We start from the raw sequence: 23,161 nt of genomic DNA on the forward strand, positions 1-23,161 counted from the left end.
GGTGACTTTGAGGCAATCATACTCTCAGCCCAACTCATGTCACAGAGTTGTTTTGAAGAAAATATGAGAAGGAAGAAGTAGATATGTTTGCCCCCTTATTTATAAAAATAATAAAGGTGGAACAAAAAAATCTAAAATAAAAGTAATTTTTAAAAACTCTTTAAAATGTTTAGAAATATAAATACTGTACAATAAATGGCAGAAAAATGAAAATCTGATTTGTATAACCTTGCCTAAAGGTCCATGAAGGAAACAGACAACAGCATGAAAAATTTCTATACATAACAGAATTGGGACAGTCTTCTTCACAGTTCCATAGATAATATCAAGCCAACATAAACAAATGATCTCTTTCAGATAATAAGAATAATTCCTAATCATCAGTCCTGTCTATTTTAGCAATTATCATTTTTTACTGGGGCTTTAATTCTTCTTTTGAGGCTTTAGAAGAGCATACATTTTATTTACTTCAATATTATTTATCACTTTACAGTTTGCATGTTTCTGTTTGTTTTTAACCTAGTATAATCTTCAATTAAATATATATATATAAACATTATTTCCCTATATAGAATGAAGCTTTGTTATTTATTACCAAAAGTGAAGTCAACCCTCAAGGTTCCCACAGACAAACATTTACTGCAGCAGCTAGAAATGAGTGTAAGAAAACTGCTATGTGAGGAAAAAGATAAAGACGTCTTGAACATTGTTAAAAAAGTATGTGAGGTTCTTTTGTTCATTCAGTATTTTTCTTATATTTTTATAATAATTCTTAAGATATCAGACTTCATTGTACAAAATCATGGTTTGCTTAATGCAACAATTGAACCCAAGTAACAGCTTGGTTTAGTGTGATATGTGAACCCAATGTATGAGTTGCAAAGTTTTTTAATTCTGTTCATCCTGAGATAAATCAAATATAATGGTGTTACTATAAATGCATAGAAACGTATAGATATAATAAACATGCTATAGCTGAGATAGCAGTAAAGGGGTTTCCTTTGGATCATATATATTTCAAACTTGTGCATCTATAATTATAAGGCTGTTATATTATGATCAGTAAACTTCTGCTGAAAGAATGTTACAGGCTTCTAATAGGTAGGCATCCCAGTTCCCAAGCTAGCCTGATATCTTATCCTCTGGCTGAGCCCATGTCCTTTCTAAAATTGCTAGTAGGAAATCCAAGCCATTTGAGATTCTTTTAAAACAGTTATGGCAGACCTATAATAATACTATTTTTTTTAATAGATGGTACTAGAACTTGACAGAATGGATACCTCTTTAGATGCTGTAAGTATAAACTAAAATGATAGCAGTAATAATATACTGAAACTTCTAGCATGATTGCTGATCTTCTGGTTTCACATTTGAACAGTTTCAGAAGAGGTTTTATGAAAATGACCTATTGGATCAGCAGAAAGAAAGAGAGGAACAACTTCTTTTGGAAATGGTATGTTTATTGCATGAAAAAGGTGTTACTTGACTATTATACAAAGTACCAGTGAAATCTAATTAAGGTTTACAATTATTTTTTTATGAACTTGCATTAAAAATATTCTAAAAATTCTTACATGTTAACCTGATACTTGAGGGAAAATGTATCCATGTAGATGTGGGGAAATATTGGTGCAAAAAAACATGGAATCTTGGATGTAGCTTACTTTAAACAGATAGATTTCAGATTGCTGTGAGGAGAAAATGTATTAGGAAGTACATCACCAAATAGTTGATACTAATAATAACTGATATGAGGTGTTAATAGCACTTCACATTACATCATCTCAGTAATCCTAAAATGTAGTCAACATTATTCTCAAGTTATGAATGGAATTATAATGGCTTGCTTGACAGCAACATAAATTCATAGTCAGAACTGGCGTTGAACATTTTGCTGTCTACTGTGGTATCCAAAAAATATCTCATCCCATGATATTTTGCTTTAATGTTTGGATGATTCAGATGCCAGTTTTTGCCTTCATATATTTCTTAACTTCATCCTTTGTGAAATTAGTTTATTTTGCTATATAGGAGGACTTGCTTTGTTCATAATAGGCATGATTTTAATAACCAGGAAATTCCAGAGTATAATTACACTCCCTTCTATGTTGACTCTATTTTAATAACTCTATATATTCTGTGTATCAAATTGAGACCTTTTAGGTCCAAATCAAGGTTACTTTGGAGAAATTATTGGTCTCCACAAGTAGAACATCTAATCAGAGAAACCAATCTGGGTGCTCTCATAGAATTTTACAGCTGTGTCTTCTTTTTCAGAGAAAAAGCAACTAAAAGTGTGATAGCATCACAGGAGAACTTATTTATATATTGATGGCTTTAATTTTAGGGGAGGTTGGCAGCTTCTGCACCAAAATATACTTTGAACAAACAATTATTTTAACATTGATAACATAAAGTATTTCAGGGAGTTTTTGAAACTAGGCAGATCATAAAAACATGCTAGCATGAAAGCTGCAGCCTATTAATCAAGATTTCATTTTTCCATTAACACTTTTATTACACTGTTTCCCTACTAGGAACAATTAGAAAAAGAGAAACAGCAAAATGAGAACAGGTCTACAAATATGAGTGATAAAATTTATGAAAAGAAGCGTAAGTGGTTGTAATTTTTGTTGGTTTGTTTTCTTTCTCCAAAGGCTTGTTTATTTATTTTTATAGGTAACAAAAAGTGGTCAGCTGGAGGTGGTAGATATTGTATTAATTAAAACCCTCTAGGGATAATTGCTGCTAACTTACTATGAAAGCATATCATAGCAGTCTGTACTTTTCTAGATTGACCCTCAGCATATTTGAAGTAGGTAGTGCAAACTTACAATATGGAAAAGACTTAGTCCTTATTTTCTAGGAAAAGTTTCAACACAAAATCATTGCAGGCCAAAATGTTCACTATTGAGTCAACATTTTTATTATATTATTATATATTGTTTGAAATGGATTGACACAGTTAGCAAATTTTATTATGGAAAAGCCTTTTTAAATAAACTTTTATTGCTTTTTAAATAATATTATTATTGCTTTTTAAATAATAGAGCAAAAGAAGAAGAAACATAAAATACATAATAAAAACAGTGCTTTAAAAATAAGTAAAAAATTACAACAGAAAAGAAAATATAGCATTACATTATTTGTATTAAGTATATTTTATTTTTGTACACTGGCACATTAATGATGGGAGAAAGTTGAAAAAAATCACTCCAAGAAGTAGAAGAAAGAGAAATATGAGGCTAATTCCTTCTGTATTGCATTATGATTGCCCTAAAGCCAGCATTAAAAAATATTTGTTTCCAATTTTGCTCTACCAGCAAGCTGACCATGCCACTCTTAAGTGTAGAAACAAACAATATTGAGCTTATTTCAAGTTCTATGGATTAACTCTTCAATTGAAATACTTGATTGCTAATTGTTCTGATAAAGAGTTTAAGCACTAAACATTGTATTAAAATGATGGCCTATTTTTCTGCAGTATCTGTTACATTTTGGTGAGGTTCAAAATATGGCACTTGATGATACAAGTGATACTTAATGCTTGTAATATTTGATGAAGTGTGCTTAATTTAAAATAGTAGGAATATTAGTTTTATTCTTGTAGTTGATCTTTATATAGTGCATATAATAACCTTTGTTTTAGGTAGAGACAGTAAAGCATCATCAACTTTGGCCAAAACTATCCCAATATCTGTTTCTGGAAACCCTTCAGGCGCTTCAGCAAGTAAGAAACAAATATCTTCCGCACAATTTTTTATAAATCCAATATATTGCATAAGAAGCATGTTATAGTAAAAAAAGAAGAAAGATGGCCAAAAATTACTGGGGAGTGAACAAATGTGGGCTGATAACAAAAGTGAATGACCAGTATGAAAAACACAATTGAGGTATTTTGATAATACAGAGAGAACAAATGGGGATGAATTGTAAACAAATCTGTGGGGGGAAAACTGAATGAACCAAGACAAAGGAGATGACTAAGAATATTTTGTTATGCAAGAGTTGATGAGATCCTCAAAAAGAAAGAATTGAAAAGTTTAAAGAACAAAAGGCAGCATAAGAAAATGGTGGTTGTAAGGATGATTTGCAAAGATAGGAAGTTATTGAAAATTATGGATATTGGTGTGAACTAGATACAGTTTTTTCTTGTCTCATACTTTCATTTTTCCCCTTCTGATTTGAACTTTTTTTCTGTACTCTATATAATACTGCTTGCCTCTAAAAAGATTAAATGATTGGGGCGGTATGTATATGGGTTAATGTACTACTTAGAAATCTACTAGATTTCAAACTACGTATTTTTTTTGGGGGGGGGGGGGTCGCCTCAGGTAGTTCTGATCTCATTTTTGCTCCAGGTTTTGCAAATACTTTTCTTTTTTCCTTGTTTTCTATCTTTAATTTCTTTTGTTTACTATTTGAATTCTTTGTATATTTTTTTCTTAAGCTTGTTTACCATGAAAGGGGGATATGTGATGGAATGTATATATTATCCACCTTTTTCCAGGAGCTCAATATGGTAAAGATAGCATAGTATAATAATGTAAATAATGGGACTTAATTCTGATAACCTGTATGATTAACTTGTATTCAGTGAAATTAGATCACATGTCTTGTCAGAATTCCATAAAATTAATAACTGGACCTTTATGTTCAGTGAGGATAACGGTTTTTGGAACATAACCATGGTTTCCAAAAAAGAAGAAGAAGATATTCATGCATTACTCATTGGCAGATTATGGATTGCATTTGCAGTTATATATTTGCTCAGAAAGAGCTATATTCATTATAATTTTTTCTTTTAGGCAAAGAAGTAAAAAAGTCTAAATTGGTTCGAAGTCAGTCTTTCAGTAGTCAAGCTCTGCAATCAAAATATGGCAACATTGACAAATGCCCCAGGTATATAATATTTTTTCCTCTATTGTTAGGTTTATGACTGTAATATGCAACCTGCACTGTAGCTGCTCATTATGGAAGCATAACATTTGGTTTGCCAGTTCAAATGTACAGTTCTTTTGGAGAAGGAAGGGCTGAAAAAATTTGTTCTTTGAGTGATGTGCTGTACTTTAAAAATTAAGTAGATAAAAAGTTGAATGGGCTAAATGTATCTATATTTTTAAAAAGCTAGCAAACAGATGTTTCTGAAGACAGAAAAGCTAGCACATGGAGGGGAATTCCTGTAACAGGCCCGAAAAGGAAGACGTTTTGGTTTTCCTTACTGCAGCCCAGTGATCATTTCCTTCCTGCACACAGATGGAAGGAGAACCACCGTGCTGGGCCAGAGAAAGAAGCTTGGATCCTGAAGATCTAAGCTTCCTTTCTCCAACCCAGCACAGTGGTTGGCTTCCACGCAGGAAGGGGAGATGAACTCCTGTGGTGGTTTGTCATGTGATCACTATTTACAACTTTCTCTACTGGCCTTCCCAGAAAAATCAGTGGGGAAACTTATAGGAAAGGCTGTATCATACTGCTGACTGTCAAAGGATTTTCCCCCTTCCCTCCATTCATAGGGGGAAGGGAAATCCCTTGGTTGGCCTGCAGAATACTGCAGAAATGAAGCTTGGATTGAGGGAGGGGAACTCTTGCACTGAGCTGGAGAAACACAAGCCAGGCATTTTTTTTTCATGCACAGCAGGGAGCTCCCTGCCCACTTTTGGTAGGCACGTCTTTCACCCCGTCTGCTCAACAGTCCATGTGGTCATTTATGATTGCAACTGGGAGAGCCAGGATTGCAATTGTTAAGCAAAAAGGTTATGACCACGACTTATAACCAAAATTCCAGGTGTAATTGTGATGATAAGTTGAGGACTATTGCTATGTAATTAGATTGTGACTGAACTGAAGTAGTGCACACATCTATGTCTTTGAAGAAAATTCTCTGTAAGTTAAGGCACACTTTAACATGTTGGCTATTATTTAAAGCATTCTAAATTTTAGGGGCCAGGATGTTTGAAACATATTTTTTTCCGCATAGGTCAATGGTCCTACTCTGTTAATCATTTAAGGCATTATTTTGTTTACCCTTGCCAGTAAATGCCTGAATAATTCCTAGGCAAGGCAGGGACTTATTTGTGGAAGGTTGCAAATTTTCTTTCTCACCGGTTGCTTATGATTCTGATTTATATTGTGAACTTGAGATTTGTTCCCGCTTTAACTTTATTCCTTATCATTTTGTCATGATGTGTAACGTTATAAATTGTTATGAAATGAAAAATTATAAAAAAAAACCCAATAATAATAAGTAAACATTGTAACATTTCCATTATATATTTTTTATTCCTTTAGCAAAAGTTCTTCAGTAGGCTATACTTCTGTGCCAGGAGTAGCAAAGAATTCTATGTTCTCATTTACTGGTAAGAAAGCTGTGTTACTTTTCATTCATTCATTCGTTTGTTTATATATTTATTTATATTTCATACTTCTTAACTACTCATTTTCCTCAAATAAAATAATGTTACAATTCTATTAGTGGCTTCATTTCGTTTTAAGAGTTTAATGCTCTTAGTTTTGCCCCAAATGCAAGAAATTATATAAGCCAGCATGCCTGCTTGATAATCAGTTCACACAACTAACAAAATTTGTAGCTCCAAAACAAATTAGTTTAATTATAACCTGATTTTCTGAAATTTTATATATTTTCTTTCAGATGATTCCTTCCGAACTCGCCCCACCAATGTCAGTGGCACTGCTGCTTTTAATTCTACTTCCACCTTACCATCTTCTTCTCGTAACACAAATAACACAGTTGATCAAAAAAGCAATGGGAATAAAGAGAGCCATTCACGGAAGGTTAGCTTGTAAGTGATCAACTAAAATTAGTGCAGAATTAAAGATTACAATAAATAACTGAATTTTCATGTTCACACTTTTAAGGTGTTTCTCCTACTCAGGATAAAAATAAATACTGTTTATGTCATCAGTTCTATAGCTATGCTGACATGATTATTTATGATTGTTTTAACCACTATTTTAGCAAAAACACAGAAGTTGTGGTTACAGATTCATTATAATTTTTTTATAAGACTAGACAACCCATGAGTTAAGTAATGGTTTAACTCTTCTCCAGAGTGGTGTTGGCAGGATCCAGGCATGGGATATATTCAGCTCTGCTTGGCTATAGACTGAATAGAAAAACTGAAGACACCCCCCCTCCAGGCTACTATCTCCAATTCTTCTATTCAGTCTCGGCTTACCTAGACTGCTTTATTGATAGCTCCTCTGTTTTTTAAAAATAGAGGGATGCTGTCAGGCTAAATTTCTTTGGATTTAAATTCCACCAACAGTCCTAAAAGGACTAGAGACACAAGAGGGTTTGGTTTACCTTCATGTTTCCTTCGCACAGAAAATAGAAAGAAAAGTGTTTGGAGCGGCTGCAAAGTGAAGAAACCAGCTTCGCACCTGTCAGCTGGCTAGGGGAGCCCCAGTTTTCAGATTTTGACAATTCCGATGATTGCGCACCCAGTGCCTAGAGAATGGTACTGGGGGTGTCTAGTGCTGACCTGCCTAATAGGCAGCCTGCCCAAGAAGGGAGTGTTGCCTAGTCAGAGCAGCGGATTCCTGTGACAGTTCCCTGGCTTCACTCTCCCTTTCATAGGAGCGGTTAATTTTGACAGGAGTGCCATTTTGAAGCGAAGAAGATTCGAAGTGACAGAAGCCACAGCTGGACAATTTAGATTTTGTTTTTAATTTGATGCAATCCATGGCTAAGAGGACTAAAATAGCCCAGTTATTGCCGTTTATCTGCCTGGCTGGGAATTCAACATTCGCATCAGTCTGTCAAGCGGCCTTCAGAGCAGTTTTGGCGGGAGTGCCATTTTGAGGCTTAATTGAATCAGTGACAACAGCAACAGCAATCTGGTGGCCACGAACTTTTGAAGCAGCCCTGTGTTTGTCTTGCTGTTGTGTTTCAATGGAGACTCAGCCATAGTGTGCAGCATTTGGCTTTCTCCTTCATTCAATGGCATCTGGTTTTCCATAACAGCTGGTGGTCTGTCTGTCAGGCAGACTGTTTCTGCTTGAAGAGCGGCCAGGACTGTTTATATTTTCCCTTTGGTTTGGCTGTTTTAAAGGCAATTCAAGGTTGCCTGATTCATTGATAGTGCAGGTTAGGTCCTCTCATCCTTGCCTTTCACCCACAATTTGTAAGTGATTAGAATCTATCTATATAAGTTCATAGCAAGATTTAGTGTTTAGGTCTCCGCTTTCAAGGGAGAGCACAGCCCTAGAAGTGGATAGACGAGTGGTGAAAGGCATCCAGTATAGAAACAGTGGATGATTCTTCCGCCACTCTTTCTCCCTCTCAGGTTCCCAAAATCTGGCATAAGGGAAGAGGAAAACGGGCCTGTAAATCCAAGGGAACGTTTTCTCATTCAGGGGGCTCAGTTAAAGAGGCAGCAGGCAAAATTAGGGCCAAGGCCAGGGCAATCAGGAGATCTAAGGCAAATGAGAAGGCTGAACGTAGGCTCCACAAAGCCTTGGTAAGACAAGTGGAAAATTACATGAAAGAGCAGGAGAAGTTGCTACATCTTAATCTTCCTATGGAGAATAATGGAGCCCGGGGGGATCAGACACGTTGTCCAGTTGACCCCTAGTGGGAAGTCTTAGTTGCAGAGACTTTGGGGCAATCGATTAGGAATCCTCAAACTTCAGAGATGCCAGGTTGCTCTCCAATGGTACCTGTTTTTCCACCTACACCTGTCCCAACGTGCCAACAAGCTGGGGTTGGTGGCATAGTGCCCAAACCAGTCTCTGACTCGTTCCGCCTCCCAACTATAGGGGCTCAATTAATGCCAATGGAGGTGCAACAATGGTTTACCGAGGTAATTAGACAGGGACTGATGGGGGAAACACAGCAAGGTATCCCATCCGGTCAGGTGCTATCCCAGCCATTACACACCACAGTCAACAGAAGAGTCAGCCTCCAAGGACTGACTCTATGTTGTTCCACCCTTATTTTTTGATCTCCCCAGAGGAGGACCAATCTGACTATTCTGTTGAGGAAGGAGAGATAGAGCAACAGTCGCCAACTGGTAGGCCACGGCCCACTGGTGGTCCACGAGAAAATTTTGGTGGTCCACAGAGAAATGTCACCTCCCCCAGAGCACCCCCCAAAGCAATTAATCCAGGCTCACAGGAACACAAGACTGTGCTGCCCACATGCCCCTCGGAATTCTCCCCACCCACTCAATCCTTACCTGGCAAACTTGCCTGCTAAGTTGCTATTTTTCCTTTTTTTTTTCCTGACCATCAGCTGTTCTGTTGTGCCAGGAGATTTAGGTTAGCTAAAAGAAGGAAATCGTTGCATTTCTTGCTTTCTAGCTAATCTTTAGATCTTCGGCTCTGCAGAGCCGAACCTTCCTTAGGACTGAAGCTTCTATTATTCAGTACAGGTAGCCGACTGCAGTGAATCTGTAATTCTGTGAGCAACTCAATCTGCCTGTCTGCTTTGCCTGATTTTGGGTAAAAGTTGCTCTTTTTTAAATAAAAAATTCAATATTTGCATACATGGTGCGTTGTGAGTTAATTTTGTGAGTTTGCTAGCAAATTTTATGAGTTTGCTTGCAAGCAAATTTTATGTGACAGACTCAGGCAGCCAATTGCAGAATCATAGATCTCTAAGTTAATCTGTGATTCTGTGAGCAACTCAGTCTGCCTACCTGCTTTACCTGATTTTGGGTAAAAGTTGCTCTTTTTTAAATAAAAACAATCAATATTTACATAAATATTTATAATATTTACACACAAGCCATGCCCAGCCAGTCACATGACCATCAAGCCACACCCACAAATTAGGCCATGCCCACAGAACCAGTTGTTAAGAAATTTGAATATCACCCCTGCCTCTGTGTGTTTGTGTGTTTGTGTGTGTGTGTGAGAGAGAGAGACAGAGAAAGAGACAGAGGTTAGATCAGATCTCTTTCTCTCTCTCTCTCTCTCCCACCAATGTCAGCAAGCCACCATCAGTCAAAATTCATATTAGTGGTCCCCGGGATTTAAAATTATGATTTTGGTGGTCCCTGAGGTCCAAAAGGTTGGCAAACCCTGAGATATAGGAACTGTCGGAGGAGGAAACTGAACCCAAAAAATCTGGGTTCAAAGGGCTTTTTAGACTCCATTTATTTAAGCCATTGTTACCCAAGGCCAAGAGTGCGACTGGGCTAGATCTTAACACAAAGCTCCCGATCCCTACAAATAAGGCTGAGGGTAATGAAGCATTATTCACAGACCCAAAGGAGGAGGCTGAAGTAATTCCCTCATACAAGATATTTTTCAATATGGTCTAAAGGCAGTTAGATTTACCAGGATCTTGTTCAGGGGCTACTGCCTTCGACAAGCATTTCTACAACATGGACACACTGCTTGCAAAAGCTCTACATCATCCGGAGGTAGATGACCCCGTCCTAGCACTCGCCTCCTCTTCAGCCACACTTAACAATGCAGACGATGTCCTCAAGGGTGAGGATAAGAAGGAGGACTTAGTTTGGTGAAAGATGCACCAGGCAGCGGCATGGGCAGTTCAGACCGCCACAGCGGCATCCTTCTTTACCAGGGCATCTTTAATCTGGCTACGTCAAATGCAGGGGCAGGTACCTACCAGCAACATTAGAACACAACAGGATTTCAACCAGGTAATTGCAGCGGCTGAGTCCATGGCAGATGCAACACTGAACTCTGTGAAGTTTGCAACCCGTGCATTGTCATCAGCAGTAGCAGCTCGCTGTTTGCTGTGGCTCAGATATTGGCAGGCAATACACCAAACGAAAGTGGAAGTTGGTGTCAGCACTGTATAAAGGTGGCAAACTTTTTGGTGCCCCATTAGATCCTGTTCTAGTTGAGTCCAGGGACAAACACAAGATCCTGCAGTCGGTTTCAAGGAAGGGAGAAACCAGGTTCCTACCCTTTGTTCGTCATTTCTTTCGTGCCCCATACTACAGGACAATTGCACAGCGGAATCAAGGGAGCTTTGGTCAGCGACAAGACACCCAGACTTCACAAGGTGGCTGTTACAAGGCAAGATCTCAACCACAGGGCAAATGGCCATTTCGAGGGCCTACCAACAGGCCCTTTCGCAAATGCAAATGAACCTCACTCTGTGACTCCTGTTGGCGGCAGACTCTATTTTCTCGCAGACCAATGGGAGCAAATGATCTCTGATACATGGGTTAGACAAACAACGAGGTTGGGACTTGCCCTAGAATTCCGATTCAGTCCCCCAAGGTTTTTTATCTGCTGCCCTTTGTCGACAAACAACTCCAGACGAAAACTGATGGAGGAGGCGATTCAACACCACCTGATAATTCAAGCCATGGAAGTGGTTCCGGAGGAGCAGCAGGGACACGGCTTCTATTCGATGCTGTTTGTGGTTCCAAAAGCTTTGGGGGGGCTGGAGGGCTACTCTGAACTTCAAAAGACTAAATTCTTTCATTATGTATTGCAGGTTCAAGATGCACACGCTTCAATCCATTTTGAAGAGCATGAGAAATGAGGACTATTTAACATCAATAGACCTCACTGAGGCGTACTTGCATATTCCCATCCTATCTGACCATCGTCAGTACCTGAGGTTTTGCTACGCGGGCAGGCACCTTCAATATAGAGCCCTCCCGTTTGGCTTGGGGTCGGCTCCCAGGATCTTTACCAAGATCCTGGCTGCCTTGACAGCTCACCTCAGAACTGTCCCAATACGGATATTGGCCTACTTGGATGATATCCTTATTCAGTTGGTCTCCCAAGATCAGGCAGTACATGACTTGAAAACTACGTTGCAGGCTTTAGAGACTCACGGGTTCCTAGTCAACCGGGTAAAAAGCCATTTTTATCCCACAACACATCTATTGCACCTTGGGGCGATAATAGACTCGACGACCGAAGTGGTTTATCTCTCCCAGCAATGACGGGAGGGTCTACAAATGTTAGCACATCATTTCTGTTCCACCAGGATGGCCTCCCCTACCCAAATGTCTCAACTGCTGGGTAAGATGATATCGGGCATCAATATTGTATCGTGGGCATGTATGCACTCACGGGAGTTACAGTGGTTCTTGCTCCCATATCAGAGGGCAAAGAAAGGAACTTCGCACATACAAGTGAGATTACCACCAAAAATGTCATCTTTACTTTGGTGGACCTCCCCAGCCTTGGATAAAGAGTGCTTGTTTAGAGAGCAGGACCGTATAACAATAACTACTGATGCCAGCTTGTCAGGATGGGGGGCCACTGTCAAAACAAGGTCGTGTAGGGCACTTGGACCATTACCAACTTAAAAAACAACATCAATTGGCTAGAGCTACAGGCAGCCCACCTTGCTCTCAGGGAATTTGAGTTGCAAATTGTGGGACAAGATGTGCTTTTCCTAACGGACAATGTGGTCACTAAGGTGCACATCAATCGTCAAGGGGGGATGCATTCCAGAACTTTAATGAAAGAGGCCTTTCATCTCTGCAAGTGGGCAGTGAAGAACATAATATCAGTCAAAGCAGAGCACATTTCAGGGGTGCTGAATGTTTGGGCAGATTGGTTGACACAATGGATCACTCCCGAGTGGACCCTGCACTCAGTTCTGTTCCAGGAGATTTCAGAAAGATTCGGCCCTCCAATAGTTGATCTCTTTGCCTCTGCAACAAATCATCAATTGCCTCATTTTTTCTCTAGGTTCCCATCTAAGGGGGCAGAAGGGGTCAATGCCCTTCGTTGTCAGTGGCTGAAGGGGCTCCTTTACGCCTTCCCTCTGTTTCCCCTCATTCCGGCGGTCATCAAGAAGACCTTGCAGCAGAAGGCGGAGATTCTCCTTGTGGATCCATACTGGCCCAGAAGGCTGTGGTTGGCGGACTTGGTCAGTCTGTCAGTGTCACGACTGTGGAGAATTCCCCCCGACAGGATCTCCCTCAGCCAGGGGCCAATCCAACATCCAGAGCCCCAGTGGCTCCAATTGGCCGTCTGGCACTTGAGAGGCGGATTCTGAAGGGGGCCAATCTGTCTTCTCAAGTCATCAACACCATCCAGGCGGACAGACGACCATTGACCATTCAAATTTATGAAGCCACATGGAGGGCCTTCGGTATATGGAGCAGAGGAAAGTGTCTTGACCTCACTGAGGCGTCGGTCACCCAGGTGTTAGAGTTTTTACAAGAAGGGTTGGACAAAGGTCTTGCTCCCGCCATACTGTGCAGACAGGTGGCAGCACTCTCATCTGCACTGTCCTTTGGCAACCAAGAGTCATTAGCTCAGATTCCATTAATATGTCAGTTTCTCAAAGGAGCAACCAACTTAAGACCGGCAGTGATACATAGGTTCCCCACCTGGGATCTATGTAAGGTTCTTCAGGCCCTTATGGTCCCACCATTTGAGCCTCTAAGAACTGTCGCCCTAAAATATCTATCTTACAAAGTTATTTTCCTGGTGACCATTACATTGGCCAGGAGGATATCAGAGTTGGCAGCCCTGTCAGTCAGGGCTGACTTCTGTATCTTTCACTTTAATCGTGCAGTCCTGCGATTGGATCTGATCTTTATTCCTAAGGTCAATTCTTATTTCCATAGGGCACAAGAACTCATTTTGCCAAACTTTTGTCCAAATCCATCTCACCCTAGAGAGAGACTGGCACATTCTAGATGTAAGGCAAGCTCTTCACATACACCTGAAAAGAACAGCTATCTTTAGAAAGATGGAGGCTATGTTTATTTCCTTTCATCAGAATTCCTTGGATCAGAAGGTATCTTCTTCCTCCATAGGCAGGTGTATTAGAATGACCATTGCCAAAGCTTACGCAGAAGAAGGTTTACCTGGTCCAACACATGTCACGTCTCACTCTACCCGTAACACCACTACAACAGCAGCTTGGACTACACAGGCTTCGGTGGAAGAGATATGTCGAGCAGCGAACTGGTCTACCCCTTCGCCCTTCATTAGGCACTATCGCCTTGACTTCTTTGTTTCCACTGATGCGGCGTTTGGACAAAGGGTATTACAGAAGGTTTTGCCAGAAACTTACTCTCAGTAGCGGCCAGAAATCCACCCTTAGGACATTTGCTTTGGTATGTCCCATGCCTGGATCCTGTCGACACCACTCTGGAGAAGGGGCATTGGTCTTACCTGAGGCGCTCCTTCTCAGATGGTGGAGACAGGATCCAATCTCACCCCTTTCACTGGCCTCTATGGTCTTGGGTGTGTAGGACGGTACAAGCTATGGGCTATGCCTAATGGTGAAACTGTTACAGCGACTACAATAAGACCTCGATTTCCATTGAGAACTGGAGACGGTAGCCCAAAGGGGAGGTGTCTTCAGTTTTTCTATTCAAGCAGAGCTGAATATATCCCATGCCTGGATCCTGTCTCCACCATCTGAGAAGGAGCGTCTCAGGTAAGACCAACACCCCTTCTGATTTAGTATTTGGGAGACTATGTGTGTTTTGGTAAGCTATTTCATCTCAAAAACAATGTTCCTGGCCCAAATATACTGTGCAAAGAACTAGAATTCTTATGGTAGTTTTGGTTAGTATGATGACTAAAAAAATCATTATTATCAGAAATAGCTGCAATCGAGTTATCACTGTATGTTAATGCTGTTAGATGTGGATAAGAGAAATATGGAATTACTATTCACTATCTTTGTGAATCACACATATGACTTTGTACTTGTACTGATCATCATTCTGGAATAATCTTAAACTGAGCCATGGATTCAAATGATGGTCTACAGAGGCACAATTCATATGTATGAATGTACTGATAATTAAAGAAACATTGTTTACTGTAGGCACTGTAATTTTGAAATTTGATATTACAGGTGATCCTCAATTTACAGCTATTTGAAATTACAGTTGCCCCAGAAAGAGTGCTTTATGGCCCATAAAACACTTCTGGCCATCATAAGACATGGTGGTACAGTGGTTAGAATGTTGTATTGCAGGCTAATTCTGCTGACTGCCAGGGGTTCAATCCTCACTGGCTCAAGGTTGACTCAGCCTTCCATCCTTCCAAGGACCCAGTTGTTGGGGGCAATATGCTGACTCTGTAAACCACTTAGAGAGGGCTATAAAGCACTGTGAAGCAGTATATAAGTCTTAAGTGCTCTTGCTATAAAACATTGTGCTGCTCCCCCTGTGATCACATGACCACATTTGGCAACCTATTCACACTTAATGACCAATGCCCTGTGATCATGTGATTGCCATTTGCAATTATCTCTGCTAACTTTTTCAGAAAGTCAGTAGGGAAGCCAGCAGAGAAGTTTGCAAGCTGCTACCACCTGCCAGATTTCCCTTTTGCCTCTGAGGGCTGGCTGAAATTGCTGCCTGTTGAGTGGACCTCAGCCCCTCTGTTGGACTGCAGAAATAGGGCTTTGATTGCAAACATATGAGCCCTGTTTCTGCTGCCTGGTGGAGGCGGAGGCATTTTGCACATGGAAGAGCACTGTGAATACAGGTAGTTGTTGACTTGTGACCACAATTGAGCCCAAAATTTCTGTTGTTAAATGAGACATTTGTTAAATGAGTTTTGCCCCATTTTACAACTTTCCTTGCCATAGTTGTTAAGTGCATCACTGCAGTTGATAAATTAATAACCTGGTTGTTAAAGTGAATCTGGCTTCCCCGTTGACTTTGCTTGTCAGAAGGTCGCAAAAGGTGATCACTTGACTTTGGTCATAAATATGAAGCAGTTGCCAAGCTTTTGATCACATGATCGTGGGGATGCTGCAAAGCTCATAACTATGAAAAACAGTTAACAAGTCACATTTTTCAGTGCCATTGTAACTGAATGGTCACTAAACGAACTGTTGTAAGTTGAGGACTATCTGTACCATTGTTTTGAAAACTAGAAAGATATACGATTGCATCCCAGTTTGTATTTCAGTAGTGTTCAGCTGGAAGCTTTGAGAATTCCCAGATACCTGAATCAATTTTCAGTTTACAGTAGGCCTGTAACTTTCATTGGTAGTGTATTGCTATTCATAGGAGTTCATCCATAAAGCGATTTTACCCACAGGAGACCTGCATCAGTGAGTTTTCGAAACAGAACATATTCATTCCCATTTCTAGCAAATAGACTATGTTCGATGAGTCATATTCAAATAGACAGCAAACATGAATCACAAACATAGAGAATTACAAAAGTATGTTCTGCTACTGTGATAGTGCATTTGGTTTTATTAACTTTTGCATGTCTGCTCATTGTGAAGAGCTTTGGATATTTTCTTTCAACATAATAACTTACATTCTTACACTCCTACACAAAACATTAAAATATATAACTAGTCAGGCATTAGTATTCTTAAGATGAATAATTTTAATGTGGGTTGGGATAAGTAATACTTTACCATGTGGGCATATACTTCTAAAATATCTATTAATGTTCTAAACAACTCCTTTAATTTAACATTAGTACTCAGAAATAAATATCTTTATGAAAAACACAGGAAACGTATTCACGTTATTACTCATCAAATTAAGAAATGCAAGTAACAGTGACAGGTAGGTATGATTGCTCTGGCAATATTATTTATGTTTAAGATAGTTGTCTTTCAGCATAATCTTTCTAACAGTTAAGCAATGGTAGCAGAAAAGAGCCAGTTTGGTTTAGGGGTTAAAGATCCAGGTTAGAAACCAGAAGATTATGAGTTCTAATCCCACAATGAAAGCCAGCTGGATGATTTGGGGCCAGTCACTCTCTCAGCCTAAGATGTCAGGCTCCAATGAGAACCCAATTGGTCTTGCAACCAATGAGTCAACACTCTGATCTGAAAAAAGTGCACTTGCGAGAAAATGCTAGGAAGAAAGAAAAAAAGCAATGAAAGCAGAATATGGCTGAAAGCAACATAAAGAATGGATCCATACAAAGTGAATAAAAATAAAAATATAATTTATTCATAGTGCTAGGATCGAACAAACTAAATTATCATTTTTATATTTTATATTCCAACAAGCTAAATTAGACACACCCACACCCACACATACCCAAAAAAACCTGGTTGGCCATAGATTATTAATTTTTCTTCTTTAAAATAAATGTCATGCCATCATTCATGTCATATTTTGAAAGCCTCTCCATTTTCAAAAGTAATTTAACACATAGTTTGAAGGACTGGAATAGACACCTCAAGTATATGAATTAATTGCAGGTAGTCCTCGCTTAATGATGATTCATTCAGTGACTGTTCAAAATTATAACAGTAATGGTAGTTATGACCATTTCTTGAAGTTCTGGCTGTTGCAGTGTCCCCGTGGTCATGTGATTAAAATCTGAGTATTTGGCAACTGGCCTGCCTTTACAATGGTTGCAGCACCCCACAGTCACATTACCCTAAGGAGGTAAATTTGGTGGGTCTTCTCCATGGTGGCTCCCTCCCTTTGGAACATCATCCCCATGGAGATTACACTTGGCTCCATTTTGACACTCTTTCACAACGCCCAGAAGACCTGGTTTTGTCAATGGGTCTGGGGAACCAATAGTGAGATGGAGCCCATCAAGTAACTTGTTTGATGGCTTGTTGTCGCCATGGGGTGGGGGTATTATTGTTTTTACTCTTTTTATATTGGTTTTTTTTTTTGTAAGCCACCTAGAGTCACTGAAAGTGAGTGGGTGACCATATAAATTCTTTAATTAAATAAATAAATACAAATCTTACCCTGCATGAACTGCCTCTGCTTCTACTCCCTCCCACATCTCCACCCTTTTTGCCACCTTGCCTATCCCTGCCACCACTTCTACTTTCCCTAGCTGACTTTTCTGTCTTCCTCACAATATTGGCTTAGTATCCAAGTGCTGGGATGTGTATGGTGAATATGGCTAGGTGGTGGAGCCTTGTCTTCTGAAGGGAGGTCTCTGAGCTTGGCCAATGGAGGAGGCAGGCCTGCGGTGCAAGTGGAGGAGGATCACCATCATCTGCTACCAGTATGAGGAGTGATAGCCTACATACTGTGGATAGTACAGGAGGATGGGATGGTAGCATGCTCCATCACCAGGCAAGGCCGGAGAGGCAGCAGTGGAGACTCCCTAGATGAAAGTAGTGACTAAATGGAAGATGTCATTCAGGGTAGGGCAGAACTGAAGGAAGCAGAAGGACAAGGGCTTCCCAGAGATGCAGTGCATGCTCCGCAGCTCGCATTGGAGATGCTCCTGGAAAATCAACTATGGGAGCCCCACTAGACACTGGAGCCAGCAGGAGGAAGGGCATGCCTGGCTGAGGCAACTGCTGGCCCCCACTGGTCCATCGCTCTATTTTTTCCTTTCCGCACTACCACCTTGTCTCTTCTACCAGCTTTGTTCAGCTATTTCTTCCCTGGATGGGCCCAGCAAATACCTTTTGGCAAATGAGGCATTGTCACTCTTCCTGCAATTTCTGCTCATGTCCCTGGGTCAACCCCTCATCTAGTGCCAGGGTCCTGGGCCAGTACTGGGAGGAAGAAGATGGCAAATTCAGTTGATGGCATTGGCAGTGGTGGAATAGATGGCAGAGTGGCCAAAAGGGCAGAAAAGGGAAGAGATGGGAGAAGTTGAATCAGAGACAGTTTGCCAGTGAAAAATTTCTTAGCTCCTGTAACCGTGCTGAATAATTTTCTAGTTGATTGTAGGCTCCATTGAGTCACAGTCAACAAGGATCTTCAGTGTTCCCCTTTGCAGGCATTGAAAAATATGTCAAAATTGTCCTATATGGACAGATACCATATTAGAAACAGATTCCAATGTGGAATCCTTGTGGAGTCCTAGGAGCTCTCTGAGCTTGTTTGTTTGTTTATTTATTAAACATTATTAAATTTATTTGTCACCCATGTCATATCCAACGATTCTGGGTGGCTTACAGCATTTGTCTGTAGATATTTCATTACTCAAGTAGGTAACATAATTAATACAAGTTAATGTGGGATTTGCTCCCTGTTTAGTAGCTTGCTCTACTAAAACTAAACACAAAAAGGCTAAGGAATTCCTGGAAACTTGGCATTCAGACAGATCAACCACCAATAGATACATAGAAATAAACCATATTTACACACTACTGAAAAGAGAAAACCAATGACTGCACTGTTTAACCCTGAGCTACATATATTCTTTTCTATGGGAAGCACTATTTCTTTGTTGTTTACATTTATTTGTATATTTAAAAAATGTATAAGGCCTTCCACCTATCAAACGAACTCAGGGGAGTGCACAAAAATGAAATTATCATCCAAGATTTACAAATCCATTAAATAAAGAGTAAGTACAGGGCCCTAAATATATCATTTTTAATATATAAAACTCAACTCATGCCAGAAGCCCATTGAGCTTCTAGTCCTAGTCCTTGTCAAAAAGTTGATCTTCACAGCCTTCTGAAAGGCTACTAGGCTTAGTGCCATCCTTATCTCAGGGGCAGGCTATTCCACAAGACAGACAGCATGACAGAGAAGGCATGATTCCTAAGGCCCACCAAAAGGGATCTAATACCTACCTGCACAGTTGGATTTGGACAGAAACCACCAGAGAAGCAGTCATGCAAGTAACTTGGTTCCATGCTATGTAGAATTTTAAAGGTAACAATTGTCACCTTGAATTGTAGATGGAAATCACTGTAACTCATGTGGCAGCAATATTGTATCAGGATTCTGTAGTAAGACATATGCATTGCATATGCTGTTGATTTCTGGACCAGCTGAAACTTCTGAATGCTTTTAAGGACAGCCCGTGTGTAGAGCATGCTGTTGTAGTTCAATCAGTAGGTGACTAAGGTGTGATTGACCATGAAATGTCTTCTGATCCAGAAATGAGTATGTATGAAGATCTCTTGGCCATGGTTGCCATCTGGTTTTCAGACAAGAATCACAAGTCTAAGAGGTTCCTCAGATTGCAGACCAACTTTGCATAGGTGAATGATACTATCATTCAGTATTTTTAAGCTTGAAGTGATTCTTCCTACCAAACCCATAAGTATCCAAGCATTGAGGATGCACCTTGGTAGCATCTCATGGAAGGCTCAGCCCCAGGGGTAGTTGTAGAACCACATATTGTCAGCTTACTGATACCCACGTGCTTAAGGATGGCTTCACCCAGTTTTCTTGTTGATCACTATTAAAACAAATGAGTCAGATTAAAAAATATATATTCTATAAGGAAAGTCTTTTAATATGTATGCATGTATCTTTTCCAAACAGTTTTAAGATACGTGTATTCTCAGGTCTATATGCAGACTTTTCTTTGTTGTATAGTGATCTATGGATAATTTCAGCATAAAGAAAATCCACTGGGTATGGGGGATGGGTGGGAAGGAAGCTAATGGAGTTGGATGGCACAATGGATGGAAAAGTGAGTGTGCCTTGAATCAGTAATGGTTTTTTTAAAGCATCTTATTATTGGATTTCAAAGAAATAATGTTGATTCTTTTTAGTTACAATACATGTGTTTAAGATCACAACAGTTTTGGAGCTGTGAATGATGACTGCACAAATTTAGCAATTCTGAACACCGTTAATGTAATCTGCTCTGTGTGATAATAGTGTTTTTGTTTCCCCTCAAGGAAAAACAGAAAATCAAACTCCTAGAATTGGTGAAAGAAAGCATGCACACCAAAGACCACTGGAGGCAATGTGGCTGAAGTCAGGATTGGACAAAGCTAGAGTACAACTTTGAATTTAAGGACCAGGAAGGAGGGATTGATTTGATACCATAATGTTAACATCTTCTGTCAGTTAAATAAATTCCTATGTTGTAAAATATCTTCATAGAAATAATGTAATATGTGCAGAATGCCAATGTTGTAAGTGAAGTGCTTAATTCAACGTTACTTTAGCAATGTGCTTTAAATCTGCTGCAGCTAAAGAGACAGGGTTTCCCTACTTCCCCCCTCTCAATTATGCCTTCTACTAGTTCAGGTTATTCAGTTTGGAATGAAAGTGCCCTCTACTTTAAAATATAGCTATTTACAAGCTTATGGACTTCTAATTTGCCTTTGCTATGGAAATAGGGCCATATGTGTGAAATTGCTCTGCGTATAAGAATTAATTGAACAAGTGACACTTTCTCTTATGAAAAAGCTTTTAAATATCGAAGAAGCTTCAGTGTGGAATCTGGAAGCATGAACAGAGAAATGTGGAGAAGTGTAGTCCTTTAAAATAAACCTCTGCTATAATTTTAGATAATATTGCTTATCTGGTGTATGAAATGTCAAGAGGATTTCTTTTCACTTTTTAATAAGAAACAGATACCTCCAAATAGCATATGAATGATTTCTTAAATTTCACATTGCAATTTTATTGTACAAATACTTTGTTTAATTTACCAGTATATCCTATTGTAGTTTCTCTTTATCCAACATTTTAGAAATGATTAATCTAGTTTTTAATTAGTAGTTAATTCAAGCCATCATGCTTTTAGCTATATCAACATCATTCTGTTTGTATTCATGCTAACATTCCTATCAAAATTTGTCTGCAAAGTGCAGTTCTATTTAAAACATTCAATTTATGCCAATACTTGAGAGAGACTGTATGAAGCTATTGTCAGCTTCTCTACTTCACAAATGCAATCAGCAAAACTATATTGATATCAGAGTATCTGTTTTTTTAAATATGTTGGTGTATGATAAAGATAATCTAATTTGTGAATGAATAAATGTGTGGTTACTTTTTACAATGTGAAATAATGAATGCTTTATGCACAATAAAACTTAGGCCATTAAAATATTGGAATGTTTTGGGTGGGAGATTTAATTTGCAGCTTTTAATTTAAATTTAAGAAAAAATAAATAAAAAATGGAGACAGAAATATTCTGTATCTGCTACATTAGTGATTAATACGTAAGTCTAATATACATGCAGCAAATTCGCTGTTCATCCTCTTGAAGAATAAGCTATTCACTTAAACACTAAAGTAGCAACACCAGTAGCTGGAAAGGCTCAGTGAGTAGAGCATGTTTTCTGTGTTGAAGATTTTAGCTTCAATACCTGGTCTTTCGAGATGGGTTTGCAAATCATATCTATCTGAAACCAGAGAACTGTTGCCATATTTGAATGATATTGAGCTCCATGAACCAGTGGCTTGCCTTGGAATAAGTGGGTTTTGTTTTGTTTTTGTATCATGCGGAGAGCATTCAGCAATCCTCCAAATGTAACAACTAAATTCCTCCGTGATGTTTCTTTATCATGTCTATAGACACTGTCCCAGATTTTACCTAGTGTCAGTCCTTTTTTCTTAACTAACATCCAATACAGCCTTCTCTTATGATGCAATTCATACACTGTTTCCCAAAAGTGAAACTTTCCAGTATTTTGTGCATATTGTCCTTTGCAGAGTGCTGCATAATTATAAATTATGTGATCAAGTCTGTATAGTGGTCCTTTGGGTTCAAAGAAGAAGCACTGGTGCAATTATCCATGGACACAGATATGGCTCTGTAGTCCCAGTCTGCAGGTGCAGAGTCTAGCACAATGGGGGAGGGGGGAGGCACTGGAAATACACCGTTGTACCGTAGTAACTATCGGTGTTACACTATGATGCCATTCACAGATTTCCATCAGTTTTTGACAGTGCTGTCTTCAAAGCTGATGGAAGCTTCATAGTGCAGGGCTAGCCAGTAGATTCTGTCAGCAGCCACAGTTTCTAGTTCCTTTGGCTGGATGTCACAGTGACCCAAGGTTTATTTTGCAGCATCTTTGAGCAATTGCATGGTCAACCTTTTGAGGTCTTTTCCCAGATTCCAGTATGCTATAGAGCAGCTGGTAAGGCATATGATGGTAATCCATTCTGGTGACATGTTGCACTCATAATCATCTGGGTTTTATTTTTATTTTTTTTTAAACAAATTTTTATTGATTTTCACAAAACAATACACAAACAAACAAAGTATAGAATGTAATAACATAAGAGATCTTTTCTGAAGAGATCAATAAAAGATCTTATTTAAAGACAGAATAATTTCAAATTATCACATTTCCATACAAGCACAATTTAGTATATATATTTACCTTAACTATTCAGCTTCATATCTTATCCCAACTTCTCTTTGTTTCTCTCTTCCTTCTATTATTAAAATTATATTTCTTTTACTTTAGATTGTATACATTCTTTATATCCATCTGTCTTATTTACAATTTCATTATTCTCTTCCAACATTATTCTTACATTCTTCTAAGATTTTATTAATTCAAACATGGACATACAAAACACAAAACATAAATACCTAAAACTTCTT

At 39.1% G+C, this 23,161-nt stretch overlaps 1 protein-coding gene across 3 annotated transcripts in view; it reads left to right on the top strand.

Annotated features, from left to right (window-relative positions):
• Positions 1 to 21,645, top strand: part of PPP4R4 (protein phosphatase 4 regulatory subunit 4) — a 71,697-nt gene extending 50,052 nt beyond the window's left edge. For 2 of the 3 annotated variants that reach the window (XM_087952115.1, XM_087952116.1), the window contains exons 17-25: positions 573 to 717; positions 1,252 to 1,293; positions 1,379 to 1,453; positions 2,538 to 2,613; positions 3,650 to 3,730; positions 4,809 to 4,902; positions 6,289 to 6,356; positions 6,650 to 6,792; positions 20,489 to 21,645. In XM_087952115.1, the coding sequence (XP_087808241.1) occupies positions 573 to 717; positions 1,252 to 1,293; positions 1,379 to 1,453; positions 2,538 to 2,613; positions 3,650 to 3,730; positions 4,809 to 4,902; positions 6,289 to 6,356; positions 6,650 to 6,792; positions 20,489 to 20,566 (802 nt within the window). In that variant the 3' untranslated portion in view covers positions 20,567 to 21,645. Of the gene's footprint in view, positions 1 to 572; positions 718 to 1,251; positions 1,294 to 1,378; positions 1,454 to 2,537; positions 2,614 to 3,649; positions 3,731 to 4,808; positions 4,903 to 6,288; positions 6,357 to 6,649; positions 6,801 to 20,488 lie in introns of all 3 variants that reach the window. The other variant, XM_026679147.2, reaches the window with a different exon arrangement.
• Positions 21,646 to 23,161: the final 1,516 nt, after the last annotated feature.

The sequence above is a fragment of the Notechis scutatus genome, chromosome 1, assembly GCF_049901735.1.
Source record: "Notechis scutatus isolate UNSWTSFEM ecotype Mainland chromosome 1, rNotScu1.2, whole genome shotgun sequence".
Taxonomy (NCBI): domain Eukaryota; kingdom Metazoa; phylum Chordata; class Lepidosauria; order Squamata; family Elapidae; genus Notechis; species Notechis scutatus.